Source organism: Rhincodon typus, chromosome 33, assembly GCF_021869965.1.
Source record: "Rhincodon typus isolate 14 chromosome 33, sRhiTyp1.1, whole genome shotgun sequence".
NCBI classification, from domain to species: domain Eukaryota; kingdom Metazoa; phylum Chordata; class Chondrichthyes; order Orectolobiformes; family Rhincodontidae; genus Rhincodon; species Rhincodon typus.
Window position 1 is genome coordinate 31751478 of NC_063364.1, and position 19376 is coordinate 31770853.

The window sequence follows — 19376 nt, forward strand, 5'->3', positions numbered from 1 at the left end:
TGTTTGTGAGTGTGCCTATCTCTGTGACTTTGGATATTGTTGTGTCTGTGTTTCTGAGTTTGTGTGCTCGTGTCTGGGAGAGTGTGTGAATTTCTCTGTGAGTGTTGGTGTCTCCGTAAATGTGTGTCCCTTTGAGTGTTGCTAAATCCGTGGGATTTCAGTCTTCCTGTGTCTGTGGGAGTGTTTGTGTCCCTGTTAGGGAGGGACGGAGGGAGGGGTGCTGTGGGCAGGAGCTGTATGCAAATAGATGGATCTGAAACCAGCTGATGGGAGAAGGGGGGCAGCTCAGTCTGTGTGTGAGTGAGTGTGTGTTTTGGGGAGTGGGGTGGGGGGAGCTGGTGGTGACAGTGGAGGACCAGGGGCCACATCTCTGACAGAGAGAGTTCCTGGAGCAGGATTTCCCAGCTCCCGTCTCTGCTGCGCCGTCCCAGCAGCAGTGAGTTTATTCCGAGAGCCGGGACATGTTGCAGGATCCGGGCTCACAACATCGCGGTGAACTTTTTAAACACAGCCCCGTCTCCAGCGCAGCGGAAAGATGCAGAGCCCGTGGACCGGGAACGCTGGCAACTTTCTCCAGACTTTGACAACTTTAATTGCCTTTGTGCTGACTGAGGAATTCACAGAAGTTCAGGGCAAGGAACAGAAGCGGTTCAGCCTGCAAGGTAGGTCCGCTCTCAGTTTCTTGCAGATTGTAACCAACAGACAAAAGTTAGTGAACATTTGGGGACTGGTCAGAGGGATAGGAGTCTCCTCGTGTTCCCTTTTTGTCAAAGGGGCACTGGGTTAGTTTCTGTTAGAGAGGCGAGTGGCCGCTGGAACGAAATGGTTAGGAATTCCCGGTGTGTGAGGAAGGCTCTCTGGGACTTGCTGCAGAGTTTTGGGACATTTCTGCAGGCTCCAATTCCGCAGGGAGCTCGGGGTTTGCACGAACTGATGGACTGGGAGGGTTGCGGCTGTGTTTGTTTTTGTGCCTGGGAGATGTTTTTTTTTTCTCTGACACGTTCCTTGTTTCCTCCGCAGAGCCGCGGGCCTTGCCTGAGCCTGAGCTGGTACACCCGGTCAGAGTGGACCCCCTTGGCCGCTTCCTGTCTCACCAGCTCTCCCACCGCCTGAGGAAGCGGCCCCGCCGCCAGCTGCAACCCGAGCCCGAGCCCGTCCACTACCGCCTCTCCCTCCGGGGCCGCCTGCTCCACTTCAACCTGACCATCAACCAGCCCCTCCTAGCCCCCGGCTTCCTGGCCGAGCGGCGCTATGGGGGGTTGAAGGGGGCTGCCATCAGCCGGGCCCAGATCAACCGCTGCCACTTTGTGGGCACAGTCCAAGCTGGCAGTAGTGGGATGGCAGCCATCAGCACCTGCCAGGGCCTGGTAAGCACCATCTGGGCAAGCAGCTGCATTTCTGGCAGTGCCCAGAATGGCCACCTCTTTCCTCACATCTTATACTGTCTTATTCTCTTCATCAACCTCAGCATTCACTGATAAAGCTGCTACTTGTTGCCTGTTGCTGGTTGTAGACTGCAGTCAGGGAATCTCTACAGTGTGGAAGTAGGCCATTTAGCCCATCACCCTCCAAAGAGCATCTCACCCAGAATCACCCTATCCCTGCATTTCCCATGGCTAATCCATCCAGCCTGCAGGTCCCTGAACACTATGGGCAATTCCCATGGCCAATCCACCTAACCTGCACATCTTTGGACTGTGGGAGGGAACTGGAGCACCCGGAGGAAACCCACGCAGACACGGGGAGAATGTGCAAACTCCCCACAGTCACCCGAGGGTGGAATCGAATGCGGGTCCTTGGTGCTGTGAGGCAGCAGTGCTAATCACTGAGCCACCATGCCACCTTAATTACATTTTCTCCAGACCATGGGACCCACTCCAGCCCCCTCCTTCTTCAACACTGAAATGCATTTACAAACCCAGCAAAGACTGACTATTCCACCTCTGCTATCTCACCTGCCTCACTCCCTCTGGCAGTTCAGTCAAACATAGAAGAGCACAGAATGAGGCCATTTGGTCCATTGTGTCCTTGCCAGCCAAAAGAAAAGTCCTAGTCTAATTTCACTTCCAGCTCTCAATTAGTAGACTTCAGTTCTTCAAATATATATCCAAGTTCTTTTTAAATGCAGTGAGAGGCTTCTGCTTCAATCATTCTCTCAGACAGTAAGTTCCAGACTCCTCCCTCTGGCTGAAAACAATTCACACATAACTCCCCTTTAATCTTTTCAATTTAAACCTATGCCTCCAGTTATTGACCTCTCTGTTTCTGTAAATAGATCTTTCCGATTCACTGTAGGCTAATTCACAATTTTTACACCTCAGTTAAATCTCTCCTAGCTGCCTGTATGTTGAAGAAAACATCTACAGCCTATCCAATCCTAGCTAAATTCTCCACACCTAGCTGTGATTTTGTAAATTTTTTCTACACACTCTCAAGAGTGATCATTCCCTCCTTCTAATACAGTGAGCAGAACTCGTTACGTGCCATTGGGATCCAGACTGCAATACCACAATGTTCTAGCTGGCCTCTTATTCTCTATCTCCTGAAACATCAGCTTTTCCAAAATGTTGCTCTCTGGGCTGTATTCTGCACAAAATTCCAGTCACTGTTCACTCCTCTCATTGCTGACCTCCAATTGTATTCCAGTCGCCCCAAGTCCCAGATGTAAAATTCTCATCTTTGTGCTTCAATTCACTCATCACTTCACTAGTCCCTACCTTGGAATCTCTTCCAGCTTAACAACATTGATTCCAGTCTCTCAAGCTCCCAGTTCCACAGGGTTCCTCATATTGGCTTTCCCTTCACCTCACCACAGATGGCTGTACTTTTAGTTAACTAGACACCAAAATCCGGGATTCCCTCCCTGAATCTCACTGTCTCTCCATTTCTATCAATTATTTAAAGTTATCTTTTAAGTTAAAGACATTATCCGGAAGCCTACCCCACTGGCATGGGTAGAGTAGTGCAATGATTTATGTTACTGGACCAGCAACCCAGAAAACAGGAGTTCAAATCCCACTAATGAACTCTGAAACAGAAAATCAGTAAAAGTCATGACAAAATCATAACAAGTTCTCTACTATTCTTTAGAGATTGGAATCTGCCATCTTTACCTGGTCTGGCATATTCTGGTAATTTCAATCCCATGTCAATATCTCTCAGCTGCCCTCTGCCATGGTTTAGCAAACCAGCTGTACAAAGAATAAATTGATGTCCTCAACATGTGTTTAAATATTAACTGGCAGATCCCTCCTCATTGGTAATCATGAATACCCCAATTTCTCACATGCAGCACTGTTTAATCTGGCCTTACCTTTAAAGCCATTTCCAATGGAGGAAAGTGATCTATTCCATTCTTCAACAAGAGGCTATTTTTCAGGGAAATTTCGGTAGATTTACCACTGTTTGTAAATCCCTTAGAAACTGGTAAGGTTATCAATGCAGGATATAACTAGCTTTCTTTCAATGCTTGACACTGAAATATGACTTCTGGTTTGTAATAAACCAAGAAATTTATATGTAGGTAGATTTGCCTTCCAGCTTTTCAGTTTTTATTGCTAATCTTTTTACATGACTATTGTTTTTGAACCAAATTCAATTATTTATTGTTCCTTCATTTATTCAAATAAGGTCAAAACTAATATAAAATTGTGTCTGATATTTATCAACAAGTGGCAGCACTTTTAATAAACCTCGAGATCATGAGGCTGAGAGCCAATATTGCAGATAGGAATCTGTACACAGTTTAACATTGCAGATTGGATTTCCACTCCCGTTTCAAGGCATAGCAGTCAGGGAGGCAGTGAGTTAAATACTATTCGCATAAATGCACCCAAATAAACCTGGTCTACAGTTGTGTCATATTTCCTGTACTTATATGCTAATTTTATTACTGGCTGCAACATGATTCAACAAGTCACCTGGTCTATTTTATGTAAGGGACTAAAGTGCTTTCATAAAGTTGAAGTTTATAATCTCAACTGCAACAAAAGATTAATTTCAATAGCACTTTATTTTGAACACTGCAGCTTTAAAGCAATTGCTGAGAGAAAGAAAGTGAAAAATAGCTCAATGTCACCTACCAGGTGTTGGGAAGTGGGATTAGAATGTGAAGCTAGTTTATTCATCCAATATAGAAATGATGGGCTGAGTGGCCTGTTTCTGTTGCCTTCTATGATTCTGTGATTAGCAGAGATCTGTCTTTAAAGAGTAGCTTTAAAACTGGACTACAAATATAAATTCACTCTGTAGCATGTGCTAAATATAGTTGGGAAGCTTATAGAAAAATATGGGGAAAGCCCAGCAGAATATAATGAAAAAATGGACTTGTGATAACAGAGGGGCTGTTACTATCAGAAAGCTGAATGAGTTTGGGCACTTATCTCCAGAAGAGCAAAGGCTGAGGGCTGACCTGTTACAATTGTGTTTGATTGGTCAGACATTGACAAGATGTTGTCACTTCTGAGCAAAACCAGATTTATGAGCCATAAATATAGGCTAATCTCTAATGCATCCAACAAGGAATTGAGCCAGAGAGTGTCCTGTGTATGGAATGTACCACCCTTAGGGATGGGTGAGACAAATGGCACTGATGCAGTTAATGGGAAACTAGATAAACACATGACAGAATGGAGGGATATTTTGTTGGGGTTATATATAGAAGGTGGGAGGAGGATTGTATGGAGAATAGACAATGGTTTGGAGCTGTGTCAGTGCTGTAAATATATGAATTGAATTAGGTTTATTGTCACATGTACTCACATGAGTACAGTGAAAAGTTTACAAGTCGCCACTTACAGTGCCATTTTAAGTACAAAGCAAAAAAATAAAGAAAACAATGTTAAACAGTTAAACAATTACAATATGATCCAATCCCTGGGTATACTGTCCAGCATTTGTCATCTCTTTCATTTTAGTATTTAAAACTCTCCTCCTAGTTGAAATCATGAATGGTTTAAATAGAGTAAATAAAGCAAAACATTCACTGGTGCAGAAAGGTCAGGAACTTGAGGGACACTATTTAAGGTGATTGGTTAAAAAAAATCCAAGAGATGTTTTGAATAAATATTTTTTATACAGTGAGTTCTTGTGACTTAGAATGCATTTCTTGAAAAGCTATTACAGCAAATTCAACAATAAATTTCAAAAGGAAATTGGATACAAATTTGAAAGGGAAATATTTACAAGGCTGTGAGGAAGGTGTAACTTATTTAAATGGAGAAAGACTGCAGAAAGCTGCAGGAAGAACAGAGGGATTTGGGAGTCCTCACCCATGAATCACAAAAATGTAGTATCTAAGTTCAGTGGGTAATAGGGAAGACAAATGAGATATTAGCCTTTATTTCAAAGGGAATGGAGTATAAAATAGTGAGGGTTTGTTAAATTTATACAAGACACACTTGTAAGACCACAGCTGGAATACTCTGTAGTTTGGTCCCCTTATCAATAGAAAGATATACTGGCATTGGAAGCAGTCCAGAGAAGGTTCATTAGGCTGATACCAGGTAAGGAGGGACTGACTTCTGAGGAGAGGTTGAGTAGATTGGGCTTATTCTCATTGGAATATAGAAGAATAAGGGGCAATTTTATTGAAACATGAAAGATTCTTAAGGGACTTGACAGATGCAGAAAGGTTGTGGGAGAGTCTGGAATGAGAGGGCCTTGCCTCAGAATGATAGATCACAGCTTTAAGACTGAGATGGAGGAAGATGGTCGTGGTTGTTGGAGGTCAGTCATCTCAGCTCCAGGATATCTCTACAGGGGTTCCTCACGGTAGTGTATAAGGCCCAACCATCTTCTGCTGCTTCATCAATGACCTTCTGTCCATCAACAGGTCAGAAGTGGGGATGTTTGCGGATGATTGCACAATGTTCAGCACCATTTGTGACTCCTCCGATATTGAAGCAGCCCGTGTTCAAATGCAACCAGATCTATGCAATACCCAGCCTTGGGCTGACAGGTGTCAAGTAACATGCACGCCACACAGAATGCCAGGCAATGGCCATCTTCATTAAGAGACAATTTAACCACTTCCCCTTGACAATGGTGTTACCATCACAGAATGCCCCGCAATCAACATCTTGAGGGTATCATTGACCAGAAACTCAACTGGACTCACCACTTAAACCCAGTGGTTACAAGAGCAAGTCAGAGGCTAGGAATACTGTGGCGAGTAACTCACCTCCTAACTCCCTAAAGCCTGTGCACCATCTACAAGGCACAAGTCAGGAGGCTGATGTAATACTCCTCACTTTTCTGGTTGAATGCAGCTCCAACAACACTCAAGAATTTCAACATTACCCAGGACAATGCAGTCCACTAGATTGGCACCAAATTCCACAAACATGCACTCACATCCTCCACCAATGCTCAGTAGCAGCAGTGTGAACCATCTACAAGATGCACTGCAGAAATTCATTAAAGATCTTTAGACAGTACCTTCCAAACCTGTGACCTCTACCATCCAGCAGGACAAAGGCAGCAGATACGTGGGAACACCACCTCCTGCAAGTTCCCCTCAAAGCTATTCACCATCCTGACTTGGAAATATTTTGCCGTCCCTTCACTGTTGCTGGGTCAAAAGCCTGGACTTCCGAGCCTGTGTGTTTGGTTGCAAACATTTCATCACCCTGCTGGGTAACATCGTCAGTGCACCTCCGGTGAAGCATTGGTGTTCTGTCCCACTGGTTACTTATATGCCTCGGTTTGTTGGGGTAGTTGGTATTACTTCTGGTTTTGTTTCTCAGTGGTTTGTACACAGGATCTAATTCAATGTGTTTGTTGATGGAGTTCTGGTTAAAATACCAGGCCTCCAAGAATTCCCTGGTGTGTCCCAGGCTCGTGCGATTTATGGATGTGTTGTCCCAGTCTAATTCGTGTCTTCTTTGTCCGTGTGTAGTGAGACAAGTGAGAATTGGTTGTGTCTTTTGATGGCTAGTTGGTGTTTGTGTATCCATATTGTCAGTTTTCTTCCGGTTTGGCCTATGTAGTGTTTCTCACAGTCCTTGCCTGGTATTTTGTATATTACACCGGTTTTGCTGGTTTTGGGTATGGGATCCTTTACATTCGTCAGTTGCTGTCGCAGGGTGGTTGTTGGCTTGTGGGCTACTCTGATACCTAGGGGTCTGAGTAGTCTTGTGTTCATCTCTGAAATGTCCTTGATGTACAGCAGGGTGATTAGTGAGTCTGGTTGTGTTGTGTTTTCCTGTTGCAGTCCGTCACGGACGATGTTACCCAGCAGGGTGACAAAACATTTGCAACCAAACCCATTGGCTCGGTGAGCAAGTCTACAACCTCATCCACAACCCAAGCTACAAATCCTTTAGAACACTTTAAACCCTGGAATTCCCTCCCTAAGGGCATGTTGGTCACCCTACAGCACATGGACTGCAGCGGTTCAAGAAAGCAGTTCACCCCCATCTTCTCAAGGGGCAACTAGGGATGGGCAAGAAAGGCAGGCCAGTCAGTAATGCCCATGTCTCATGGATGAACTAAAAAAAAATCATCACTTGGAGGGTAATGAATCTGTGGAATGCTTTACAACAGAGGCTGTTGAGGCCATTAAGTATAGTCAAGGCTGAGGCAGACAGATATTTAATCAGTAAAGGAATCATGGGTTTTGGGGAAAAGTGAAATTGAGGACCATCAGATTTGCCATGAATTCATTGAATGGTGGAGCAGGCTTGATGGGACAAATGGCCAACTTCTGCTACTATGGTCTTATGAAATAACACGATATTAGGATTCACTGTATATCTATAGTAAGGAGCTAACACAGGCTTGATTGGTTCGATGACCTCATCACTTGGTAAAGCTACCAGCTGCCTATTGGTGTTTGCATGTTCCTGGGCTTCACACTATGAACCGTGGGCAACTTGGAGGGAAAAACTGGTACAGAACAAATAGTTGAAGTTGAATTACAGTTTAAGCCTAACTTAAGAAACATCTTCCAATTAAATTTTCCAGGATTTCCATTGTGTTTTTTTTAAATTAAGGATTAATCTTCTTGATGCAACTATGATAAACCCCAAGAAAAGAATGATAGAGGCACCAACATCAAAATTGTGCATTGTCTTCATTTTTTTTCACATTGCTTTTAGTTCTTAATTATAAAAATGATTGGAGGGGGCTGATAAAGGCTGTTAAACTGTGTGGGGCAGTTTATATGATGCTAATTTTAGCACCGCTACTTCACAAAAATTGGGCACGTAGAAGGTAGAAGCAATATCTATTGAATAGCTTCAGAAAAAAGTGGATGACACATTGGGACTTGCAAAGTTCTTTTGGATGGATGACATAGGGTAAGTTCAGTGATCATTCTCATTCATATTTATCTTAAACACCGGCTGTGGCAAACAGTCACATGTTATTCTCAAAGTAGGAGCAAATTACTGCAGATGCTGGAATCTGTACTGAAAACAACAAATGTTGGAGATCAGAGCTGATGAAGAGTCTTCTAGACTCGAAACATTAGCTTGTTGTCTCTCCATGGGGGCTGTCTGACTCACTGTGATCTCCAGCATTTGTTGTTTTCAGTGTTATTCTCAAAGATAGGGGTTTCAATTTCTTCTCTAGAGATTCTGATCCCATTATCCAAACTGACATTCCTGTTCCAATACTGAGGGAGGGCTGGACTCCTAAAAGTGCTGTCTTTTGTACTTTTCCTTTTATGTATTACATGTTAAGCCAAGGCTCTGATTGCCCTCTTTGACAATGCCATTATAGCGTTGCTATTGGAAGGCTCTTGCTGTGAATAAATTGGTTGCCATACTTCCTACATTATGTTAGCACTTCTGATGTCTTTAACTGACCTGTGAATGGACGGCCTTTCTTTCTTTAAGATTGTTTGAGAGATAGTCAGCAAATTGCTCGCTCCTGACCTGCAGTTCTGCCCTCCCCATCCTCTGTCCTGTAATGAGGTTCCTGCTCTCTGTCCCACCTCCAATGAACAGTTCCCGCACAGATTCTTCTTCTTTCTCAGTTGCTGGTGTATTTGTAAAACTTTCAATTTTTATTTCAAGTTTGTAGCTGCGTGTAGCTTCCTTTTATGTGTTTCTGATGGAAACAGATGTTGGTTTCTTCGTTGTACGAATAAAGCAAAGCAAAGATTATGTTGCCTGGCATTACAATAACATGCACAGAGTGCAGTTCTGAATTCACTCAAGCCTGAATCTTCTCCAAGCTGCAGTCACTGATCCAATTATGGCTTCAACAGAAATCTTGGAACATTGTTGAACTGGCTCCAACTCAGTAAAATGTGTTTCTGGAGCCAATAAAGCTTGCCTCATTTTTAGAGTAAGTCAGGATGATACCTAGCCCATTTCCTGTCAGTCTAACAAACAGTGATTGGATGTGACTCGATGTGCAAGAGAATCATTTAAAGTGACACTGGCCATTAAACCATTTGCTATGCCGAAAAGGAAGGAAAAAAACGTGTTTGTATTGGACTTTTTTGCAACCTTGACGTGCCTCAGTGTTTGTATTGAATATTATGTACTTTTTGAAATGTACCCACTTTACCACAGGAACAGCAGCAGTTATCTTGTGTACAGAAAGCTCCCACAAACAGCACATTAGTCTCAGATAATGATCTAATGGGGGTAGGTGATGGCCTAATGGTATTATTACTGGACTGTTAATCCAGAGACCCAGATAACGTTCTGGGGAGCCGGGTTCAAATCCCACCGCAGCAGATGGTGGAATTTGAATTCAATAAATATCCGGAATTAAGAATCTAATGCCGACCATGAATCCATTGTCGATTGTCGGAAAAACCCATCTGGTTCACTAATGTTCTTTAGGGAAGGAAACTGCCATCCTTACCTGGTCTGGCCTATTTGTGACTCCAGACCCACAGCAATGTGATAGACTCTTAACTGCCCTCTGGGCAATTAGGGATGGACAATAAATGCTACCCAGCCAGCGATGCCCTCATCCCAAGAATGAATAAAGGAATAAAGGCTAAGATGATGATCAGGTGATGTTGGTTGTACAGGACCTGGCGTGAGTTATGACGGAACAGCAAAGTTTGGATGACCTTATATTTGCCAAGAATGTGAAGCAGGAGACTGATCACTGGAGTGTTGACAAGTCAAGTCTGGAAGTAATGAAGACATGTTTTGAGGGTTTAATGTAGAATGGTAAATGAACAGAATAACACCTTAATTTGTAATAAAAACTGAAAACTGTGAAATACTCAGTGGATTAGACATCATCAGCATTTTGTTATTAATCTTTATTTGTAAACTTGGCTTTACCTTACCATATAATTCCCTTTTGAGAAGAGAAGTTGAGAGAAGATTGGATGGAGGTGTTCAAAATCATAAGCAGTCTACATACAATAGGTAAAGAGAAACTGTTGGCCATTGGCAGATGTACCAAGAACCAGTGAACCCTGATCTGAGGTGATTGATAAAAGAAACAACTGTAACATTTCAAAAAACATTTTCATGCAGCAAAGGGCTAGGGTCAAGAACACATTGTCTGAGAGTGTGATAGAGACAGATTCAATGCAACTTTAAAAAGACAGTTAGGTCATTATCTGAGACTAAAAGATTTGCAGGACTAAATGGCAAGGGCCAGTAAGTGGGAGAGATGAGTTGCTCCTGCAGAAAGCTGGCACTGACACAATGGGCTCAATGGCCTTTCTCTGCGTTATAACCATATATGATTCAATATCAAAACTAACAAAGGTACCTCTCTTTGAGATAGCTGTCAGTATACACTGCATATTCAAAATTTATGACATTTCACAAGGTATTTCCAGCCCAATCAGGCCATTTGATCCACATACGTGTTTATGCTCCAACTGAGACTCCTCTCGTTCTGCTTCTTCTTACCCATTCACTACACTCTTTTCTCCTCTTGTATTTTTATCTAGCTATCCAATAGGGTCGGCTGTGCTGTTCATCTCTGTTTTTCGTTGTGGTAGCAACTTTCACATTAACTGCACTCTCAGTCAAAATGTGTCTGTTGAATTGTTATTGCATTTACTAGTGGCTTAAAGGTCTTTAGTTCACATGTCCCCGCAGGTTGGAAAAATTTTCTCTTCTATTGAATCCTTTAATAATTTTACAGATTTGTATCAGTTCAGTCACTTCTTTTCTAAAGAGAGTCAAGCCTGTCCTGTTCTTGCACAAGGTAAGGGTTCTGAAAGGGTTAATTTTCTTTTTACAATGGCTTCACCCAATTTACTGATGTCACACACTGTCTGTTGCAGGAGGTGGAGGAGTTCTGCTCTAGCTTCCCAAGAAGGCAGATATATGTTGATCAGCTCCTTTAAGTCCTTGTTATTTATTTATTTTTATACACGGAAGTGGGCATCATGCCCAGGGTCACTTAAGAGTTAACCATGTTGCTATGGGTAAGGATGGCAGATTTCCTTCTGAAAAGGGAATAATATACCAGATTGGTTTTATGAAAATTGACACTGGTTCCATTAGCCTTTTGTTGAATTCAGATTCAGCTGCTAGGATGGGATTTGAACCCACATCCTAGATTATTTACCTGGGCCTCTGGATTACTGGTCCAATTACGTTACCATTACATTGGTACCTGTCCATCAAGTAGTAGCAATAATTATCCCTGACTAAATACAACTTTTCAAAATTAATCTGGAGGATATGAGCTTTGATGGCTGTGTTAACATTTTTGTCCATCCTTAATTGCCCTTGAGAAGGTAGTGGTGAGCTGCCTTCTTGAACCACTGCAGTCTGTGTGCTGTAGGTTGACCCACAATACTGTTAGAGGGGAATTCCAGGATTTTGACCCAGTGATCCTGAAGGAATGGAGATATATTTCCAAGTCAGGATGGTGAGTGGCTTGAAGGGGAACTTACAGATGGTGGTTTTCCCATGTATCTGCTGCCCTTGTCCTTCTAGCTGGAAGTGGTCATGGGTTTGGGAGGTGCTGTCTATAGGGAGCCTTGATGAACTTCTGCAGTGCATCTTGTAGATAGTACTCATTGCTTCTGCTGAGCCTCAGTAGTGGATGAAGTGGATGTGGTGCCAATCAAATGGACTGCTTTGTCTTGGATAGTGTCAAGCTTTTTAATTGTTGTTGGAGCTGCACTGATCCAATCAATTGGGGAGTATTCCATCACACACTTGACTTGTGTCTTTTGGATGGCAGACAGGCTCTTGGGAGTTGAGTCGAGTTACTCACTGTAGAATTCCTAATCTCTGACATGCTGTTGTAGTCATTGTATTTATATGCTTAGCCCAGTTCAGCTACTGGTCAATGGTAACCCTCAGGATATTGAAATTAGGGTATTCAATAATTAAAATACCATTGTCTGTCAAACAGTGATGATTAGATTCTCTCATGTTGGAGATAGTCATTGCCTGACACTTGTAAGGAGAGCAGGTTTCTTGCCACTTGACAGCTCAAATCTGAATATTGTCCAAGTCTTGCTGTATTTAGATATGGACTGTTCGCAATTATCAGCAAGTATCCCCACTTCTGACCTTATGATGGAGGGAAGGTCATTGATGAAGCAGCTGAAGATGGTTGGGTCTAGGGCATTACCCTGAGCAACTCCCGCAGAGATGTCCTGGAGCTGAGATGACTGACCTCCAACAACCATAACCATCTTCCTATGCAATAAGTATGACTCCAACCAGTGGAGCATTGTCTCCTGATTCCAATTTGATTCCAGTTTTGCCAGGGCTCCTTGATGCCACACTTGGTCAAAAATGGTGTGGATGTTAAGAGCAGTCACTCTCGCCTCACCTCTGGAGTGCAGCTTCTGTGTAATTATTGTTATGATGCTTCCTGTTATCTAACAGCAGGACCTCTTCTGTAGATACACTTTGGTGGTGTATTCTCTATCATTAATCACTGGATAGACCCAAGTCAAAATCCAGGTGAAGGTGGTAATGGCAAATTATTTCAAACACCGCGTAACCCAGTACCACAGGCTGGAGGAGATAGCAAGCACTACATGGTGCCAGCTGTGATTATCTGGGCAAATAACACAGTTGTAGCTGATAGATATAACCTCTCAGTTATGACAGTGTCCTTGGAAATCCTTTGTTTATACTTTCTCCAGTATCTCTGTATTCTTTACTTATGATATTTTCACTTGCTCCATGCTAAAACAGAATCAGACAAGGCTAGATTGTCTAGTGCCTATTAAGTGACTTCTGAGTTAAATTCAGCCACAGACACCCATTCCAACTATCTTGAAGGTACAGTGAAACAAGACTCATTTGCAAATTAAACTGAATTTCTCTTAAAAATGTCAGATGGTAAGTCATTGTTCATTTGGATGCTTAGGAAGGATTTCCGTCCTGTGAATAATCTGCTCTTTTAAACTTAATGCTTCATCTATATGGACATCAAAAAGTGCTCAAAACAGGTCAAACCCAATTCCTTTACATTTAACTGTTGTTATTACTATGTTGAAACAACATTATGCTTTAACAGAACCAGATTAGAGACTCACTCATAAACATTCCCCATCAACACTATTCAGGCAACCTTTCAGAGTTCCCTTACCTGTCCAATGACAACTCTCAGTTCACATAACCCAAAGCATCCATTACCCTGCCTTGAGGTATGAGTATTAACTAGACTACACAAGTTCCATCCATCTTGTAGAAAATATCTTGCAAAGGATGATTTTAATGCTGTAGATGTAGTGAATCCAAAAAATACTCAACACCACATGAGCTGGTATTCGGACAGATGATCAAAAATTTTGTGAAAGACTTGGTTTTGAGGAGCAACTTAAATGAAGAGACTTTGAGAGGGGATTCCACAGCTTGTGGCCCAGGCAGCTGAAGATATTGCTGCGTGATAAACTCAGGGATACACAAAAGCACAGAGATCTTGAAGAGTAGATGCGTTAATGGTACAAATCATCACGAATGAGTATGATTTAGTAGCCATTATAGAGATGGTTGCAGGATGGTCACAATTGGGAATTAAACATCCAGGGATATTAGACTATTTGGAAGGACAAACAGGAAGGTAATGGGGTGGTGTAGCTCTGGTATTTAAGAATGACATCAGGGTGGTAGTGAGAGATGGTATATGTTCTATGCAGAATAAGGTTGAATCCATTTGTGTGTCAAAGTTTGTGGATGACACTAAGATGAGTGGTAGAGCAAAGTGTGTAGGGGACTGAAAGTTTGCAGAGGGATATAGATAGTTTAAGTGAGTGGGCAAAGGTCTGGCAGATGGAGTACAATGTTGATAAATGTAAAGTCGTCCATTTTGGTAGGAATAACAGTAAAAGGGACTATTACTTGAAAGGTAAATAATTGCAGCATGCTGCTTTGCAGAGGGACCTGGGTGTCACGCAGAGGGACCTGGGTGTCCTTGTTCATGAATTGCAGGTTGGTTTGCAGGTACAACAGCTAATTAAGCGGGTAAATGGAATTTTGTCCTTCATTGCTAGAGGGATTGAGTTTAAAAGCAGGGGGGTTATGCTGAAGCTGTATAGGGTGCTGCTGAGGCCATACCTGGAGTACAGTGTGCAGTTTTGGTCTCCTTACTTGAGAAAGGATGTACTGGCACTGGAGGGGGTGCAGAAGAGGTTCACTAGGAATTTAGGAGAATGAAGGGGTATCTTATAGAAACATATAAAATTATGAAGGAAATAGATAAGATAGAAGCAGGGAGATTGTTTCCACTGGCAGGTGAAACTAGGCCAAGAGGGCATAGCCTCGAAAGTAGGGGGACCAGATTTAGGACTGATTTGAGGAGGAACTTCTTCACCCAAAGGGTTGTGAATCTGTGGAATTCCCTGCCCAGTGAAGTTGAGGCTTCCTCATTGAATGTTTTTAAAGCTAAAATGGATAATTTTTTGAACAGTAAAGGAATTAAGGGTTATGGTGAGAGGGTGGGCAGGTGGAGCTGAGGCCACAAAAAGATCAGCCATGATCTTATTGATGGTGAAGGGGGCTCGAGGGGCCGGATGGCCTACTCCTGCTCCTGGTTCTTATGTTCTTATGTTTTCAAAATTTGTACTTGGCATGTGAGTATGTTTGATAAGGTGCCCATTTGTTGCCCCTCCCTAATTGCCCTTGAACAGATACTGGTGAACCACTTACAACTGAGTACTTTGCTAGGACATTTTAGAGGGCAGTTTAAAGTCACCCATATTGTTGTGGGTTTGTAGTCACACTTAGGCCAGGCCAGGTCAAAAACAGCAGATTTCTGCCCCTACTGGACATTAGTGAACCAGGTGGGTTTGTGTGACAAACTAGTAATTTAGTTATTTGTGAGAGTAGGATTATATTCCAGATTTAGGAATTTAATTGAATTTAAATTCCTCCAGGTGCCAGTTAAATTCCTGTAAGTGTCTCAGCTCTAATTTGGTACTAACCCGTTCATCTTTACAATGCTAGTGTCACCTTTTGGGTTGGAGGAGATTACAGAGATAGGTAGGGGCATAACCATGGAGCGATATGGGATAAAGGATGAAAATGTTAAACTTGAGGCACTGCCAGCCTATGCCACTGTCAGTCAGTAAGCACAGGGTGGGCTGGTGGATGAATAACTTGATGTGAATCCTAAAAGTAACACAATAACCAATAAAACCTGCTGTGTGTGTCCCTAAAGTCTCCTGGTATCCCTCACCCATCATTTCTTCCTCAATCAACACCGAAAGAAAATTAAATGCTTGTTGCTGTTTATGGGGTGCTTCTGTATGTATTATTTACACCATATCAGTGTCTGCACTTTAAGCTGGTTCTGTGACAAGATGCCTCATAAAGGAGAAGAAATTCACTGAACCTCTTCATTTGCTTTTTCAGAAAGGTGTATTCCGATTGTCAGATGAGGATTACTTCATTGAACCGTTGGAGGGACAACCCTGGGATGAAGATAGATCACAGCCCCATGTTATTTACAAACGGCATGCTCCAGAAACAAAAGGATTGGAGTCCCACTGGTTGGATGAATTGATGGAGAGGTCAAAGAACAAGAGTCCTGAAGAAAATAGAGTGTGTGGCGTGTCAGGTAAGCTCAACAATGGGTCCTTTGGATTTCTGCAGTGGAAAGAGTTACCCAAGTCTCTGTTAAACATGAGACACAGGCATTCAGTGTGAAGGTTAGGCATTGAAAATATCTCTGTTGTTTGCTTCCATTGGATGTTTTTCTGTGAGAAGGCTGCAGGTGACAGACTTTCCTGCTCTCAGCTACACCCATGAACATAAACCATTGAGCTACTATGATGAGGGTCCATCTTTTCCAGGGAGCTCAATTTCTAAAATGCTTGAATCTAAATACTGTCCTGACTTGGAAATATATCACTGTTCCTTCATTGTCACTGGGTCAAAATCCTAGAATTCCCTCCCTATGGGCATTTTAAAAAATTCATTCATGGGATGAGGGCATCGCTGGCTAGGCAGCATTTATTGCCCGTCCCTAATTGCCCAGAGGGCAGTTAAGAGTCAACCACATTGCAGTGGGTCTGGAGTCACATGTAGGCCAGACCAGGTAAAGATGGCAGTTTCCTTCCCTAAAGGACATTAGTGAACTAGATTGGTTTTTCCCAACATTTGACCATGGATTCACAGTTATCATTAGATTCTTAATTCCAGATATTTATTGAATTCAAATCCCGCCATCTGCCATGGCAGGATTTGAACCCAGGTCCCAAGAACATTATCTGGGTCTTTGTATTAACAGACCTGCAAATAATACCGCTAGGCCATTGCCTCCCAGCATTTGGGGCCACAACACATATACTGGACCAGTTCAAGAAGGCAGCTCACCACTACTTTCTATGCAGCAGTTAGGGATGGGCAATAAACGCTAGCCCCACCAGGGATGCCAGTGTCCTGTGAATAAATGAGAAAAGGCTGATTGACTCAATCAACCAATAACTATATTATTGTTGTATCATGTGACTACCAGGATAATGGAAGGCAAATTCGATCAGAATTGGAATGTCGATCTTTTTATTTCTGACAATTTTTACAGTTTAAGTACATTCAAGGGATTTGTACATCCCTGTCTGAGCCAAACCATTTACTGCCCGTCTCTTGTTGCCCTTGAGAAGGTGGTGGTGAGCTGCCTTCTTGAACAATTACAGTCCATGTCACACCCACAATGCTTTTAGAGCAGGAGTTCCATGTTTTTGACATTAGTACAGTCCAATAGTTGAGACCATGTGTTTGTTTATCCTATTACAAACCCGACCTCTTCCACCCACTCCATACAGCTGCCTCCCACTGACACTTTCCTCCAATCCTCCACCTCCAATCCTCCCCTTCACCCTCTCCCTCCAACGCTCTCCTTTCCACCCTCCCCTTAAATCTATCCTTCCTCTCCCCTCAATCTACTCCCTCGGACTCTCTCTCTCGGACATTCTCCCTCTCACCCTCTCCCTCTGATCCTCTCACTCTAAGTCCCTGTGTCTGTTTCTCTAACTCAACTAGTCGAGGTGTGAAAATAGTATTTTCTTTGTTACCTTCTCATGGTTTATATTTCCTTACCTGCTAGCACTTGCCTCTGTGTTGAATTGCCTACATTCTTCCACGGAGCTGCAAGTAAACCTAGGTCTAATGTTAACATTTTTCAGAAAACTGAGCCAAACTTTAATGAGCAGGGATGCAAATCTCATTTCAACTGAATAAAAGTGTTATTTGTGGTTAAAGCAAGTGTACAGTCTCCTCCTCTTGCGTTTGAAACATCTGTCTTCATGTAATTATGTTAGATAGATAGAGACAGATTTGGGTCTTTCAGCCTCTTTAGCTATATCCACCATTACATTAGATTGTGGCTGATCTGTACTGTGACCCTCTTTGCTCACTATAGCTCGATATTCCCAAATACCTTTGCCATCAAAAATCAGTCAATCCCGTCTTTGAAATTTTCATTTGAGCCCAAATTCCAGCTAATATTTTGGGAGAGAGAGCTCCAGACTTCCAGTGCCTCTTGTGTGAAGGAATGATTCCTTAATGCCTGGACAATTTCACATTTAATAATTCCATTGCTTCTCTATTAGCAGCCCTGTCACTACAGCTTAAGCTCTGGAATTCCTTTTTTTGAACTTCTCTGTCCCTCTACTTCTTTAATATACTTACAGCTTACCCCTCTGGCCAAATATTTGCTCATCTGCCCTCGTTTCTTCTTATCGTAGAGTTCCCACAGTGTGGTTGCTGGCAATTTGGCCCATCGAGCCTGCACTGACCCTCTGAAGAGCATCCCACCCAGAACCCCACCCTATCCCTGTAATTCCTATGGCTAACCCATCTAGCCTGCACATCCCTGGACACTATGAGCTATTTAGTATGGCCAACCCACCTAACCTGCGCATCTTTGGACTGTTGGAGGAAACCAGATCACCTGGAGGAACCCACACAGACATGAGGAGAATGCGCAAACTCCACACAGATAACCATCTGAGGCTGGGGCCAAACCGGGTCCCTGGTGCCGTGAGGCAGCAGTGCTACATGGATAGTGGTAAAATGTAGGGTATGCAGGGTAGTTTGATCTTAGAGTAAGATAATAGGTCAGCACACCATTGTGGGCTGAAGGGCCAGTTCTGTGCTGTACTGTTCTATGTTCTATGTTCTTTGCTAACCACTGAGTCACCATGCCACCCCAGCTTGGTGGCACAGGCTATATGGGTTGGTGTCAAAGTTGATAAAGTGTCTAGGGATGTTTCGCTGCATTGAGGGGGTATTACACAGGGACTTTGTTTCTATTATTATCGCTGTTGTTGAAGGCACAATTCTTGCAGGAGGAGCAGAGAAAATTAGGGGTACGCCAGGGGCCAGAATCGGAGGTGGGCAGAGATCGTGGAGGGTTGTGAGGTTTGAGGTAGGGACGGGTGAGGTCATGGGACGATTAAATTAGAGGTTCTGATGAAAAGGAGCCAGCATAGATCAAAGCTCGGGGTGGGATGGATGAACTGGTCTTGGTACGAGGCAGGGTATCAGCAGCAGTGCAATCATTAGGTTCAATGCTGGGACATTCCCAGCTCTCTGCTACATCACAGCGCATATTCTGGATGAGAGAACACACTTACAACTTCAGTTCTTATATTTGAAGTGAATATGCCACCTCCTCAGTCCCAGTCTCAGTGGGAGAGTGAACAATGAACACAATGACGATGTAAAATTGAGATTCAGCGGCATGTGGCCCAGACAGTACTCTCAATCCTGGAGTGTACATGAAGGAGATGGTAGCAGTGTTCTCACCCTGCTGCTAGCATCAAGATAGGAAAACAAGTAAAAAGTTCAAAATCAGTTTTTTTTAAAAGATATTGATTAATTAGGTTAAACTGATTTTTCATTATTTTGGCATGAGGCACAGTCAAATGATCAGATTGAATGCTCAACCAGCCTATCTGTATCCCCTCTGACCAGTCTTCCTGTAATCCCCTCTGACCAGTGTGCCTGTAATCCCCTCTGACCAGT

General features: G+C 43.0%; 1 protein-coding gene across 1 annotated transcript in view; it reads left to right on the top strand.

The window, feature by feature from the left end:
• The first annotated feature begins 535 nt into the window (after positions 1 to 535).
• The window catches only part of LOC109914167 (A disintegrin and metalloproteinase with thrombospondin motifs 7-like), a 172451-nt gene continuing 153610 nt past the window's right edge, over positions 536 to 19376 (top strand). The window contains exons 1-3 of the mRNA XM_048615760.1: positions 536 to 662; positions 1021 to 1367; positions 15762 to 15966. Of these exons, the coding sequence (XP_048471717.1) occupies positions 536 to 662; positions 1021 to 1367; positions 15762 to 15966 (679 nt within the window). The remainder of the gene's footprint in view (positions 663 to 1020; positions 1368 to 15761; positions 15967 to 19376) is intronic.